This window comes from Rana temporaria, chromosome 12, assembly GCF_905171775.1.
Source record: "Rana temporaria chromosome 12, aRanTem1.1, whole genome shotgun sequence".
NCBI classification, from domain to species: domain Eukaryota; kingdom Metazoa; phylum Chordata; class Amphibia; order Anura; family Ranidae; genus Rana; species Rana temporaria.
The window spans coordinates 134289410-134304189 of record NC_053500.1 but is presented as its reverse complement, the minus strand read 5'-3'; the positions used below and the strand labels follow the sequence as shown (position 1 = coordinate 134304189).

The window sequence follows — 14780 nt, the reverse complement described above, 5'->3', positions numbered from 1 at the left end:
TAGTTGCCGTCACGTCCTGTTTCCCTTACGATAGTTGCCGTCGCGTCCTGTTTCCCTTACTATAGTTGCCGTCGCGTCCTGTTTCCCTTACGATAGTTGCCGTCACCTCCTGTTTCCCTTACTATAGTTGCCGTCGCCTCCTGTTTCCCTTACTATAGTTGCCGTCGCCTCCTTTTTCCCTTACTATAGTTGCCGTCGCCTCCTTTTTCCCTTACTATAGTTGCCGTCACGTCCTGTTTCCCTTACTATAGTTGCCGTCACATACTGTTTCCCTTACGATAGTTGCCGTCACGTCCTGTTTCCCTTACGATAGTTGCCGTCACGTCCTGTTTCCCTTACGATAGTTGCCGTCACGTCCTGTTTCCCTTACGATAGTTGCCGTCACGTCCTGTTTCCCTTACGATAGTTGCCGTCACGTCCTGTTTCCCTTACGATAGTTGCCGTCACCTCCTGTTTCCCTTACGATAGTTGCCGTCACCTCCTGTTTCCCTTACGATAGTTGCCGTCACCTCCTGTTTCCCTTACGATAGTTGCCGTCACCTCCTGTTTCCCTTACGATAGTTGCCGTCACCTCCTGTTTCCCTTACGATAGTTGCCGTCACCTCCTGTTTCCCTTACGATAGTTGCCGTCACGTCCTGTTTCCCTTACGATAGTTGCCGTCACGTCCCGTTTCCCTTACTATAGTTGCCGTCACGTCCCGTTTCCCTTACTATAGTTGCCGTCACGTCCCGTTTCCCTTACTATAGTTGCCGTCACGTCCCGTTTCCCTTACTATAGTTGCCGTCACGTCCCGTTTCCCTTACTATAGTTGCCGTCACGTCCTGTTTCCCTTACTATAGTTGCCGTCACTTCCGGTTTCCCTTACTATAGTAGCCGTCACCTCCTGTTTCCTTTTTATAGTTGCCGTCACTTCCTGTTTCCCTTACTATAGTAGCCGTCACCTCCTGTTTCCTTTTTATAGTTGCCGTCACTTCCTGTTTCCCTTACTATAGTTGCCTTCAAGGAGAAGTCCAGCCTGAGCTTTTTAGGCTGAGCTTATCCTCTGAGTCACAGGACTGCAATTTGTTTTGCACTCTTGTGACCCGTTTTCAGCGGAGAGCAGTCTGAAGTCCGATCTCCGCTGACGTCACCGCCATCAGTCGGGGCAGAGCGTCATCACGACTTCCCAAGTCGGGATCCGCTAGCTGTCCTGATTGATGGCAGTCTCAGCGTATCAGCTCCCCGCTGAGACAGCCACTCCCCGCCCCTCCACTACTCGGCTCTCCAATGAGCGTGGAGAAGCAGGGAGGAAAGGGGCTGACTGACAGTCAGCCTCTTTCCTCTTGGGATCTGTGAAAACCGGGCCAGCGGCGATGTTCGGTGGCTCGGTTCTCGGTGCACAGACGGCGGGGGACAGATGGAGCATCGGTCTGATGCTCCATCCACCGAGGTAAGTATGAATCTCAAATAACCTGGAAACCCATACATCTCCTTTCACTTCCTGTTTCCCTTACAATAGTTGCCTGCACCCGAAGCTGATAAGCAAATGGGCTTGGGGTGCCGACATCGCGGGATCCTTGGACAGGTTAAGTGTCCTTATATTAAGTGTCAGCAGCTGCAGGATTTGTAGCTGCTGACTTTTATTTTATTTATTTTTTTATGTCTGGAACTCATCTTTTAAAGAGGATGTCCGCTGAAAAAAAAAATATTAAAAGTCAGTAGCTACAAATACTGCAGCTGCTGACTTTTAAGATCGGCACACTTAGTCCAGCGCCGTCCGCAGCATAGGTCGAGCGATCGCTCGTCACACTGCTGCCCCCCGCCATCCTCAGTGAGGGAACCAGGAAGTGAAGCGCTCCGGCTTCACTGCCCGGTTCCCTACGGCGCTTGCGCGAGTTTCGCTGCGCCTGCTGATTGGCTCCCGCTGTGCTCTGGGAGCCGAGTGTTCCCAGAGCACAACGGGGGGGAGGGAGGTGGCGTTCTGCCCGCAGACTGTGGCCGGAAGTGGGTGCAAATACCTGTCTTTAGACAGGTATCTGCACCCCCCTCCCCCCTGAAAGGTGTCAAATGTGACACCGGAGGGGGGGAGGGTTTCGATCAGCGGGAGTTCCACTTTAGGGTGGAGCTCCGCTTTAAGTAGTGGTCCAGGAATGCGGTATTAGTTGCGTCCTTAACAACTGATAAGTCATCAGCTGTCAGTGGGGTTCCCCGCTGACAGCTGGATGTAAAGAAAAAAAAAATTGCCATCAAATAAGGCATGCCCCCCCCCCCCCCTCCAAATATATACTAGGCCCTTCGGTAAAAATGGTGTGGGGTCCCCCCTCCAAAAAAATCCATACTAGACAGGTCAGGAAACGGAGGGGAGGAGCGAGCATCCCCCCACCCTCCTCCCTGAAGCATTCCAGGCCACATGCCCTCAAGATTGGGGGGGGGGGGTGCTTTGGGGCACATGTTGATGGGGACAAGGGCCTTTTCTCCACAACCATGGCTGGTGGTTGTGGGGGTCTGTGGGCAGGGAGCTTATAGGAATCTGGAAGCTCCATTTAACAAGGTGGCCCCCAGAGCCTGCTCCCCCCCCCCCATGTAAAAGAGTATGGGGTATACATAGTACCCCTTCTCATTCACCAAAAAAAGTCCCCCAGTGTAGATCCACCGTTGATCGCGACGCCCGCTGTCACCGCACCCAAAGTTCTGAGAGTTCTTAAACAACTACCCCCACCCACTTGTGATGTCATCGACCCAGCATGCCCCTGGCCGATGCCGTTACAATTTGTTTTCAATTTTTTTTTTTAACTGCCAGCAATAACATGATAAAATGTGGAAAATGTCAAGGGGTATGAATGCATACTTTTTCAAGGTACTGTATATAGATCACCCAGAGGGGAGTGTTTAGTTCTCAAACAAGAGTGGGGTTACTCTTTTTAAGTTTTACCTTAAGGCCCCTTTCACACTGGGGCGCGATGTGCGGTGACGGTATAGCGCCGCTATTTTTAGCATCGCTATACCGTCAGAATTGCGGTGGTATTCGGCCGCTTGCGGTGCGGTCCGCTACCAGCCGAAAAAGGGTTAATACCGCCGACAATGCACCTCTGCAGAAGCGCATTGCCGGCGGTATTACCGCGGTGTCCCATCTTTTTTAATGGGAAGGAGCGGTAAACACGCCTCTCCAAAGATGCTGGCAGGAGATTTTTTTGTCCTCCCGCCAGCGCATCGCCTCAGTGTAAAAGCCCTCGGGCTTTCTCATTGAGACTGCAGGGCAGGAGTTTTTCAGGCGCATTTAGGCGCTGTTTTTAGCGCTAAACCGCCTGAAAAACTCCTCAGTGTGAAAGCGGCCTAAGTGTTGCTTATTGCTAGAAGAACATTGGACGAGGAGCCTGCGTGTCACATGACTGGTCTGAAGACTTTATCGCGGTATAACGCACACCCCTAAAGTTGCCCCGAATCCTGTGGAAAAAAAGTTTTTTTTTTTTACTTAGTTTTGGTGTCTTGCGCGGCGTCCATCGGCGGCCTCGTCGGGTCCGGCGTCCGTCTGCGGCTTCGGGTGTCCTCTTCGTCGGGTCCGTCTGCGGCTTCGGGTGTCCTCTTCGTCGGGTCCGGCGTCCTTCTGCGGCGTCCTCACGTCCTCCCCGCTCGTTTCCCGCACCGAGTTTGAATACTGCGCCGACATATACCGAGCGCAGTACACTCGTGTATCGTCGGGCAGGCTCGGCAACTCTTGCGCTGACGTCCTGTACGCTCAGGATGACAGCGCGAGAGGCGCCGAGACTGCCCGAAGATACACAAATGTACTGCGCTCGGTATATGTCGGCGCAGTATTCAAACTCGTGGCGGGAAAGCTGGTATCGGCATATACCGCGCACCCACGATTTTGCCCTGATTTTTAGGGCAAAATAGTGCGCGGTATACGCCGATAAATACGGTAAGTATGACAAAACCGAGCAAAAAAATCCACGGCCTAGAGTTGGGCTTAAAGTACATGTTATGACCTGTGGCATAGAGCATGTGTTGTGATGGTTGTTACTGCTGTATTTACCTTTACCAGGGAGGCGATGTGTCAGGGTCTGAGGATACAGACAGTCAGAACAGATCACAATCCTCTCCTTGGACAGATGTATATGGAGGCCCTGACAGCGATAGTGCAGAAGAATTCTATTTAGATAAAGTTGGATCTTTCATCTGGAAAGCCATTTCATCAGCCTACTCATTGCATTTTGAGGTATCATGGAGGAGTAGATGTTTGCCTCTGGCTACAAGCCATATTGTTTTATAAGTCTTGACAGAGAACAGACTTCAAGTGTCACTAAACCCACATCATAAAAAAAATCTATCAATAAATGGTGTATTACATGCTGTTCATACTCAGTCACTATTCCTTTTCTGTATTCTGCAAAACAACCTGGTTGATCCTGCTGCTCTCTATCTCCCCCTTCTGTTCATGTCCCCAATTCAGCTAGGGTTTTTTTGCAGCAGTGGTGGTAACTCTACACATGCTCAGTTTTTTGGGATATTACCTGCAGTTTGATGGAGGCTTCACCTCCCTCTTATTCTTAAGCCTCGTACACACGATCAGATTTTCCGACAACAAATGTGTGATGGCAGGGTTTAGTTGCAAAATCTGACCGTTTGTACGCTCCATCGGACAGTTGTTGTTATCGGATTTTTTTCTACATTGAGTTTCACTTATTTCCAGCCTGAAAATGACCTGAAATTAGGGAAGCTCTGATATATCAGCTGCTGAAATATCAGTGCCATTGACTTCAATGCAAAATCTCATCCCATTGACTTAAATGCAAAATATTGCCCCGTTGACTTCGATGCAAAAGCTTGCCCCGTTGACATCGATGCAAAAGCTTGCCCCGTTGACGTCGATGCAAAAGCTTGCCCCGTTGACATCGATGCAAAAGCTTGCCCCGTTGACATCGATGCAAAAGCTTGCCCCGTTGACGTCAATGCAAAAGCTTGCCCCGTTGACGTCAATGCAAAAGCTCGCCCCGTTGACTTCAATGCAAAATCTCGCCCCGTTGACTTCAATGCAAAATCTCGCTCGGTTGACTTCAATGTAAAATCTCGCCCGGTTGACTTCAATGTAAAAATCTCGCCCGGTTGACTTCAATGTAAAAATCTCGCTCGGTTGACTTCAATGCAAAATCTCGCCCCGTTGACTTCAATGCAAAAGCTCGCCCCCCCATTGACTTCAATCGCAAGAAGGGATCCCATTGACTTCATTGCAATATCTCGCCCCGTCGACTTTCCGACAACAAATGTGTGATGGCAGGGTTTAGTTGGAAAATCCGACTGTTTGTACGCTCCATCGGACAATTGTTGACGGATTTTTTTTTCTACATTGAGTTTCACTTATTTCCAGCCTGAAAATTACCTGAAATTAGGGAAGCACTGATATATCAGCCGCTGAAAATTATCGTCTGAAAATAGGGTTTTTGGTACCAATATAAAAAAAAGTGCTGTTGTGTAAAAGAGGCCATAAGCTCCACCCAGTGCTCAGACCTTGAGACTGCTGACACCTCCAATGTACCAGAATAAGGAAAGGGATGGTCAGCACTCAGAATGACATCCAAAATAGTATTCCTTTTAATAAATGCCGTATTTATCAGCGTATACCGCGCACATTTTTTCCCCATAAAATCAGGGGAAAATCGTGGGTGCGCGTTGTACGCCGATAGCATACCTCGGAGGGGAAGGAGGGGGACCAGCGCCCGCCGGAAATCACTGAGCCGTCATCTCCTCTCGGCTCTCACTTGGCTGTCACACACGCACAGTCCCACCTCCGCCACCAGCATTGGACCAGTGTTCTGTCTATCACAGGAGATGGTCCGGAGGCGGGACTGTGCATGTGTGACGTGAGAGCCGAGTGGAGAGGAGATGACGGCTCGGTGATTTTTCCGGCGGGCGCTCGTCCCCCCTCCTTCCCCTCTGAGGTATGTGTGTGAGACAGGCGATGACGGCGTCATTCCGGCGGGTGCTCGTTCCCCTCCGAGGTATGTGTGTGAGACCCTTAGATTGCTTCAAAGCTGTTTATTTAATACATTTGTTTTTCCCAGAAAATTCCCTCTTAAAATTGGGGTGCACGTTATACGCCGATAAATACGGTACATGTACAGAGCTGTAAAACAGCCTATGGGGCAGATCCTCAAAGAAATTACGCCAGCGTATCTCTTGATACGCCGCGTAATTTCAAATTTTGCGCGTCATATCTTTGTTTTGTTATCCACAAAACAAGATACGACGACATCTGTGTTGGATCCGACAGGCGTACGTCTTAGTACGCCGTCGGATCTGAAATGCAATTTTCCGGCGGCTGCTAGGTGGCGTTTCCACGTTGAGTATGCAAATTAGCTATTTCCGACAATCCGCAAACGTACGCGCGGCCGTCGCATTTTTTTTACGTCGTTTCCGTTCTGCTTTTTCCGGCGTATAGTTAAAGCTGCTATCTGGTGGCGTACTCAATGTTAAGTATGGCCGCCGTATGCCTTTTAGGTATACTTTAATTGCTCTATTGGCGCCATTGCTGACCACTAGGTTGTTTTAGTTTACCAGCTCTGCTAGTATTAGACCTCATGTACACTGGACATTATAAAAAACACAAGTAGCGTTTTTTTTGTTTTCAGACAGAAAACGTCCCTGCCAAAAAACGTTGATAACAGCCTGTGTGTGTATGGACATATAGGATAACATGCTGGGGAGTTTACTGGCTGCATAAAAAAAACACCTGAAGCCAAAAACAGCAGCTGTAAAAACGTCCAGTGTGTATGAGGCCCGAAATGAAATGAAATTGCCCCAAAAGATTTCCTGTAAAAGAAGAGTGCAAGTACCTATCGCAGTTCCCTGCTAAATGGCAATCTGATCTAGGGCTGCAACTAACGATTATTTTCATAATCGATTAGTTGACTGATTATTGTTTCGACTAATCGGATAATCTTAAAAAAAAAAGTGTGGTGTACAATTTAGTTAATATGTAAAAAAATAGTCAATGTATTCTTAAATATATCCATACGCAGTGGTAAATATAAATAACCAACTACAGTAATTATAATGCCTTCTATTACCTCCACTTTCTCTGGGTTCAGATGCTGATCTTCACTGCACAGAGTCTTTTTTTTTTTTTTTTTTTTAAACAAACTTGTCATATTACCTGCTCTGTGTAATGGTTTTGCACAGAGCAGCCCTGATCCTCCACTTCAGGGGTCCCTCACTGATGCTTCTGGCTCCTCCTGCCTTCAGAGTGCCTCAATAGCAAGCTGCAAAGTATAGTATAGAGCGCCCGCTATAGCAAGGTTTAAAAAAACAAAAAAAAAACCTTCTGCCTTTAGAACCACTCACTTCCTGCCCAGGACTACATGTCCCATGAGGCATTGCTCCTCACACTTTCATATTCACAAATTCTCAGGCACTTAGTAACATGTATAGACAGTGTACTGAGCTGTATGTGTGCTGCACTGTATTTCCTGATATGTAAACAAATAATGCATTTTATATGCAGGCCAACTAATCAACTGGCCGATTAATCGATTATGAAAATAGTTGACAACTATTTTCATAATCGATTCGTTGTCGATTAATCGATTAGTTGTTTCAGCCCTAATCTGATCCAAAGAAATCCTCCTCCAACATCTTAGAAACCAACACTTCACGCCAGTCACTACAGTAGTTGGCATGGCGATGGGGTTGGTGTGAGGGACTACTGAGCGTAGCGTGAAACACCTGAAATAGACACTTATGGCATTTTATATATATTTTTTTTAAGCATACATTTCTCTGTATCAGATCAGTGTTTGTCACCTTGTCCTTTCACCGCTTCCCCGCTGCTCCTCTATCTGCAGCCGCCACTGTAAAATAACCAGTGCGCCGTGGCATGTGACCACCTCCCATGATGAAGTACTCTGGCCTTGCTGGCAATTTCCAAGCACTGTCACTGTATTTAGGTGATGTCCACAACAGAAGTAGTCAGGATGAGGATTTGCACAGACACTGTAACTTTGCCCTGAATGGACAAGGTGACAGGGTCTCTTTTAAAGTCTCAGTTTATCTATGGTACTTTTTTTTTTTTTTACTATTTTTCTTTTCTGTCATATAGTTTTGTCAATTGACTTGCTCTGTTAGGAGTGCTGGTGGAGTGTTGTGGCTCAGTGCAGATTGCAGGCCGCTGGACCTTTTGCTGTTTATCTTGATTGTGGTAATTGACTGGACTCTCTTGCCCACGTAGGGTGCTGTGGAGCCCATGCAGATTGATGCTGACCCTCAAGATGACCAACAGAATGTGCCTGACATCAACTATGTGGTGGAGAATCCAACTCTGGTAAGTCTACCCCTCAAGCCCATTTATATCCTCTTCTTTCTGTGACATATTACTGTGTGCTGATGATTTTATCCTCCCGTCTTTATTCTCTCTGAGAAGATTATGTATGCTGGGACCTGAGTGGTCTCAAAAGCTTACGATTTTAGTATAATCAAGGAGCTGATTAACCACGTAACCCCCGGACCATATTGCTGGTCAAAGACCAGAGCACTTTTTGCGATTAGGCACTGCGTTGCTTTAACAGACAATTGCGCAATCGTGCGACGTGGCTCCCAAACAAAATTGGCGTCCTTTTTTTTCCCCACAAATAAAGCTTTCTTTTGGTGGTATTTGATCACCTCTGCGGTTTTTATTTTTTGCGCTATAAACAAAAATAGAGCGACAATTTTTAAAAAAATTAATATTTTTTACTTTTTGCTATAATAAATATCCCCCAAAAATATATAAAAAAAAATTTTTTTCCTCAGTTTCGGCCAATACGTATTCTTCTACATATTTTTCGTAAAAAAAAATCGCAATAAGTGTTTATTAAGTTATAGCGTTTACAAAATAGGGGGTATTTTTATTAATATTTTTTTTTACTAGTAATGGCGGCGATCAGCGTTTTTATTATATTTTTTTCGGTACTGCGACATTATGGCGGACACTTCGGACAATTTTGACACATTTTTTGGACCATTGGCATTTTTATAGCGATCAGTGCTATTAAAATGCATTGGATTACTATAAAAATGCCACCGGCAGTGAAGTGGTTAACACTAGGGGGCGGGGAAGGGGTTAAGTATGTTCCCTGGGTGTGTTCTAACTGTAGGGGGGGGGGTGGACTGACTGAGGGAAATGGCTGATACATTGTATGAATAGAAGATCAGCATTTCTCTCCCTGACAGGACCGGGAGCTGTGTGTTTACATACACCGCTCCCGGTCCTCGCTCTGTAACGAGCGATCGCGTGTGCCAGGCAGCAAAAACTATTACTTTTCAGCATAATTGAAAGAACACTTTAAAAGTCCCCATATGGTTTTTAGACTGATCTAATTATCTCCTGAAATCTACAAAAGGCAACATTTGGTTGGCTGCTTTTGTATTACTGAACATTACCCAATATCATTGCTTGTTGTTTTGCCATATTCCGAAAAGCTTGATGGTCGATGTGTTGTTTGTGTTCCTGCAGGATCTGGAGCAGTACGCCTCCAGTTACAGTGGTCTCATGCGCATTGAGAGGTTGCAGTTTATTGCTGATCGGTGTCCACAGCTGCGTGTTGAGGCCCTGAAGATGGCTCTGTCGTTTGTGCAGCGGACTTTTAATGTAGATGTTTACGAAGAGATTCATCGCAAGTTGTCAGAGGCCATCAGGTATCAGGGGTAAAAATGATACATAAATTTACTCATGTTTTGTCTTTTGTTTTCTTCCCTTCATACTCTTACCTACTCCTATTATTCCTCTATCCCTTGAAAGCCAGCATTGTTCAATGCTCCCTGGTTTGGGCAGGCCCTCGCTATCCTCACATGCAATGCAGGACTGCAGTTCCTGCCTTGGATGTGATGACGTTGGAGAGCTGCAACTGGCTCGGGCACACAGAGAAGAAGAAGGCTGCAGGAGAGAGGAATAAGGTAAGTATTATTATTTTTTTCCTCCCCTAGCCTGACAAGCATTTACTTTATGCAGTTGTGGTGGGGCCATCATTCCAAAGTAGGGGTGCCCAACCTTTTGAAAAATGAGGGCCACTTAAAGGGTTAGTAAAGGGGAAAAAAGTTTTTCCTTTAAAATAACAAACATGTTACTTACCTCCACTGTGCAGTTCGTTTTGCACGGAGTGGCCTCAATCCACGTCTTCTGGGGTCCCTCGGCGGCTGTCTCTGACCTCTGACCACACTCATGCGAGAGAGCTCACATGATGGTGAGTAATTGCGGGCGCGCTTCCGTGATACAGCGAGCGGCCATAGCCGCTCACTGTATCACTTGGACCCGGCCCTCGGCGCGCCGCGTCATTGGATGTGATTGACAGCAGCGCTGCTCTCAATCCATCCGCTCTAGCCAATCAGCGGCCATGCTGAGCGACGAAGAGGATCTCGGGACCGAGCGCGGGGTCAGGTAAGTATAACGGGGGGGGGGGGGGGGCGCGTCGGCATCAGATGTTTTTTCACCTTAATGCATAGATTGCATTAAAGTGAAACTTTACAACTCCTTTAAGCAACTTGGTAACCAGTCGGGGGCCACAATGAGCGGAGTCGGCGGATGACAGGTCACAGCTACTCTATAGGCCCTCCAATTCGCCCAGATGAAAGGGGATGAATTCCCTTCTGTTTTTCGGATTGAAGGTAGACAGGCGTAAACAGACATCTGTTGCTCTATAGAGGCGAATTGAGGGTCCCATTTGGTCGGGCTGATTGTGTGAAAAGGGCCTAAGACTGCTTTCACTCTGATGTACTGCGGTTTACCCACACCGCGGGTGCAGCGTAGTGCACCTGTGTCTATTCTGCTTATTAGCTGAACTTTGCCATGGACTCCCTGTGGCAAAAGCCGGTGCTGTAGAGCAGTGGTCATCAACCTTGTCCTGCAGGGCCCACTAACAGGCCAGGTTTTCAAGATAACTGAAATACATCACAGCTTATATCATTTGCTCCTCCGTGATTGCAGTATTCTAGACTGCATCTCCCCAAGGTAATACATAAAACCTGGCCTGTTAGTGGGCCCTGCAGGACAGGGTTGATGACCACTGCTGTAGAGGAAGCATCGGCTTATAGGGCTCTGCTTCACAGCCGCTTTCTTCCTCTACCATCAGCTTCATTCACAACACTGATGCTGTAATATGGCTGGTCAGCAACCTGCGTTCTGGGCTTGCCAGCCCACCATTCCAGAGCAGGAGGTTGTGGGCCACATATGGCCACCCCTGATGTAAAGGATAAGTTCACTTTTTGTAGCATGTTACACCCATTTTTCATGTAACCTGGCCCCCCAATGTCGCAGGCGGCAGGAATCTATTCCCCCCGCTCTCTTTAAGAATCTTCAAAGGACGTGGCTGTGCGGGCCTCTGCCCGTCCGGCAGCGTCACTCATTCACAGTTCTGTGAATTGAAAACTACAGGGTCCGGCACCCTTTGCGGCTGTTAGCCTTATAGCTCTCAACAAACTAACATGGCGCTGTTGAGCACTGTGGTGGTTCGTTGATGCTTCCTGTGAATGTGTAACTGCTTGGCCGTACGATGTGTAGCCAAACAGCTTACACACAGAGTCTGCAAGAGCCCTGCATAGCACCCACGATCTATTGATCATGGTGCAATGCTTTCCAGACTCGCAATAAAAAAAAAAATAATGACATACAGGAAAAAAGAAATTAATACATGACCATTTTTTTTTCCTGAAAAAGATGTGCATTTTTTTTTTTTTTTAAAGGTGAACTTATCCATACTATTGTCATTGCTCTTGATATATATTCTTACAGATCGGTGTCTTGGATACCCAACTTTTGTACAGTATATCTTATATGTTATCTGGATTCCCAGCCCTGAAGGTTTAAGGAGTTTTGAACACCCTAAATTTGCTGGCTTGCTTTTTGTGTTTCTCAGGAGATTTATCAAACCTTTTGTGGTGCTCTAATTTTCCACATTTAGGGCAAAGTGACAGTGTCTCCCAACCCTCCCCCCCAGCAAGGTATACTCACTCATTCATCCTTGATGCTGCAGGAGTCCACCCTGGGTCATTTGCTGTCTCCCCCCTGCAGGAGTCCACCCTAAGTAAGCTCTACCACATGTGGAAGGTTGCATGGTTTTCTATACCTAGAATCCCTGGTCCATTAGAACTGTGTGGCGGCAGCAAGGAAGCATAGCTGGGTGAGTATACCTTTCTCAGTCAGGTGTGCTATCAGAAGGCACTGTCACTCTTCCCTCCATGAGCAGACTGCAAATTCTCCTTTTCCTAAGATTGAGAAGTGGTAGCTTCAATACAGTTTATAGTGGTGCAGCAGCTATGGGTCTACTCGCCAATCCTGTACAAATGTTTTTTCTTCTTTTGTGTCCATACCTTCTGATTTATTTTTTATTTTTTTGTTTGTTTTAATCATTGTCCACCCTGTCCTATTTCTCAATTCTCTAAATCCCCTCTCTCAAGATTTTCTATCTGTATCTGTGCAGGGAGGTACAGAATGCACCAGATGCTTTGCCTGAGGGCTCGCTGGACCCCCCTCCTCTGGACACAGCCTGGGTGGAGGCCACTCGCAAAAAAGCACTTCTGAAATTAGAGAAACTGGACACTGACCTAAAGAATTACAAAGGGAATTCAATTAAAGAAAGTATAAGGTATGGACAAAACTTGTGGTAAGATTTGGTGAAATAAATAGTCAGAATAGCGAAGGTGAGTTTCTTGTGGAAATAGGTTTAGAACTTCTGAATAATGGGCATAAAGATATTATGTTGTAGGCTACTTTGTCACTCTATGTAATCACACTGATCATCTTTCTACAGGAGGGGTCATGATGATTTGGGAGATCATTACCTGGACTGCGGAGATCTTAGCAACGCTCTTAAATGCTACTCTCGAGCCCGGGACTACTGCACTAGCGCTAAACATGTCATCAATATGTGCTTGAATGTCATTAAGGTAAAACTGTTGCCTCTTTCTGTGTTTTCAAAAATTGGTATAAATGGGGTTGATTTAGTAAAACCGGAGAGTGAAAAATCTGGTGCAGCTGTGCATGCTGGCCAATCAAAGTCTAACTTCAATTAAGCTTTGACAAAAATACCTGGAAGCTTCTTTGCAGAGCTGCACCAGATTTTGCACACTCCAGTTTTAGTAAATCAACACCTGTATATTAAAGTGTTTGTGACCCTAAAAAAAAAAAAAAAAAAAAGCAATCATGTTCCCTTATAGCTTGAATAACGGCTCAGTGATTGTGCTCTGTCATTTGGCCCCTTCTATCACCCTGGGGGAGGTGACCGATGCTGTGTCCCTATGTACAAGGGACACAGATCGGTCTCCTCTCCTCTGACAGCACGTGGAGCTCTGTGTTTACACACAGAGCTCCACATCCCTGCTGTGTTCCCGACGATCGCGTGTACCCGGCGGACATCACGGCCGCCAGGTACACGCATCGGCTTCCCAGCGATGCGCCGGGACAGTGTTTACCCACTGCGCGCCCCCCAGAGGCGCGTGCGGGTAATGCACTTTAAATGACGTCCAAAGACGTCCAGTTGGCACCTGAGAGCCGCGCTGTTGACGTCTTTTGTCAATAGCGCGGGTCTCAAGTGGTTAATAAAAAATAATAATAATTGTAGTGTCTAATACCACTTTAACATGTCTTGGGAACTTGCTACTCAAGGACCCCACTGTGTCTGGTCAATTGTTCCAATGGCTGGGTCTTGGGTCATGTGATCTCTGCTGAAGGGAGAGGTCAGCATTCTGATCTTATGTGCTTATATCTTGCTATAGGTCAGTGTTTACCTCCAGAACTGGTCTCACGTTCTCAGCTATGTCAGCAAAGCAGAATCAACGCCTGAAATTGCAGAGGTAAGCTTCCCAGCATGCGTTGTACTAAGTGTTTTGCTTCTTCTCGCAAACCTTGTCTTAAAGGCAAATTGCTTGAAAGGACAACTTTACTGAGGAAAATACAGAGCTTTAAAAAAGTATTCATACCCCTTGAAATTTTCCACATTTTGTCAGGTTACAACCAAAAATTTAAATGTATGTTTTTGGGGATTTTATGTGATAGACCAACACAAAGTGGCAGATAATTGTGAAGTGGAAGGAAAATGATAAATGGTTTTCAAAATGTTTTAAAAATAAATATGTGAAAAGTGTGGGGGGTACATTTGTATTCAGCTCCCCTGAGTCAATACTTTGTAGAACCATCTTTTACTGCAATTACAACTGCAAGTCTTTTTGAGCATGTGTCTATTAGATTTGCACATCTAGAGAGGGACATTTCTGCCCATTCTTAATTGCAAAATATCTCAAGCTCTGTCAGATTGGATGGAGAGCGTCTGTGAACAGCAATTTTCAAGTCTTGCCACAGATCCTCAGTTGGATTTAGGTCTGGGCTTTCACTGGGCCATTCTAACACATGAATATTCTTTGATCTAAACCAGAGATATGCAATTGGCGGACCTCCAGCTGTTGCAGAACTACAAGTCCCATGAGGCATATCAAGACTCTGACAGCCACAAGCATGACGCCCAGAGGAAGAGGCATGATGGGATGCAACAGCTGGAGGTCCGCTAATTGCATATCCCTGATCTAAACCATTCCATTGTAGCTCTGGCTGTATGTTTAGGGACGTTGTCCTGCTGGAAGGTGAACCTCCGCCCCAGTCTCAAGTCTTTTGCAGACTAACAGGTTTTCTTCTAAGATTGCTCTGTATTTGGCTCCATCCATCTTCCTATCAACTCTGACCAACTTCCCTGTCCCTGCTGAAGAAAAGCATCCCCACAACATGATTCTGCCACCACCTTGTTTCGCAGTGGGGCTGGTGTGTTAAGGGAGATGTGCAGTGATA

The 14780-nt window shown here is 46.5% G+C and overlaps 1 protein-coding gene across 3 annotated transcripts in view; it reads left to right on the top strand.

Moving 5' to 3' along the window:
• Positions 1-14780, top strand: part of GPS1 (G protein pathway suppressor 1) — a 42975-nt gene that overhangs the window by 3805 nt on the left and 24390 nt on the right. Inside the window, exons 2-7 of one of the 3 annotated variants that reach the window (XM_040330789.1) lie at positions 4023-4196; positions 8202-8294; positions 9465-9646; positions 12424-12588; positions 12754-12889; positions 13718-13795. In XM_040330789.1, coding sequence (XP_040186723.1) covers positions 4023-4196; positions 8202-8294; positions 9465-9646; positions 12424-12588; positions 12754-12889; positions 13718-13795 — 828 coding nt within the window. Of the gene's footprint in view, positions 1-4022; positions 4197-8201; positions 8295-9464; positions 9656-12423; positions 12589-12753; positions 12890-13717; positions 13796-14780 lie in introns of all 3 variants that reach the window. The other 2 variants (XM_040330788.1, XM_040330790.1) reach the window with 2 other exon arrangements.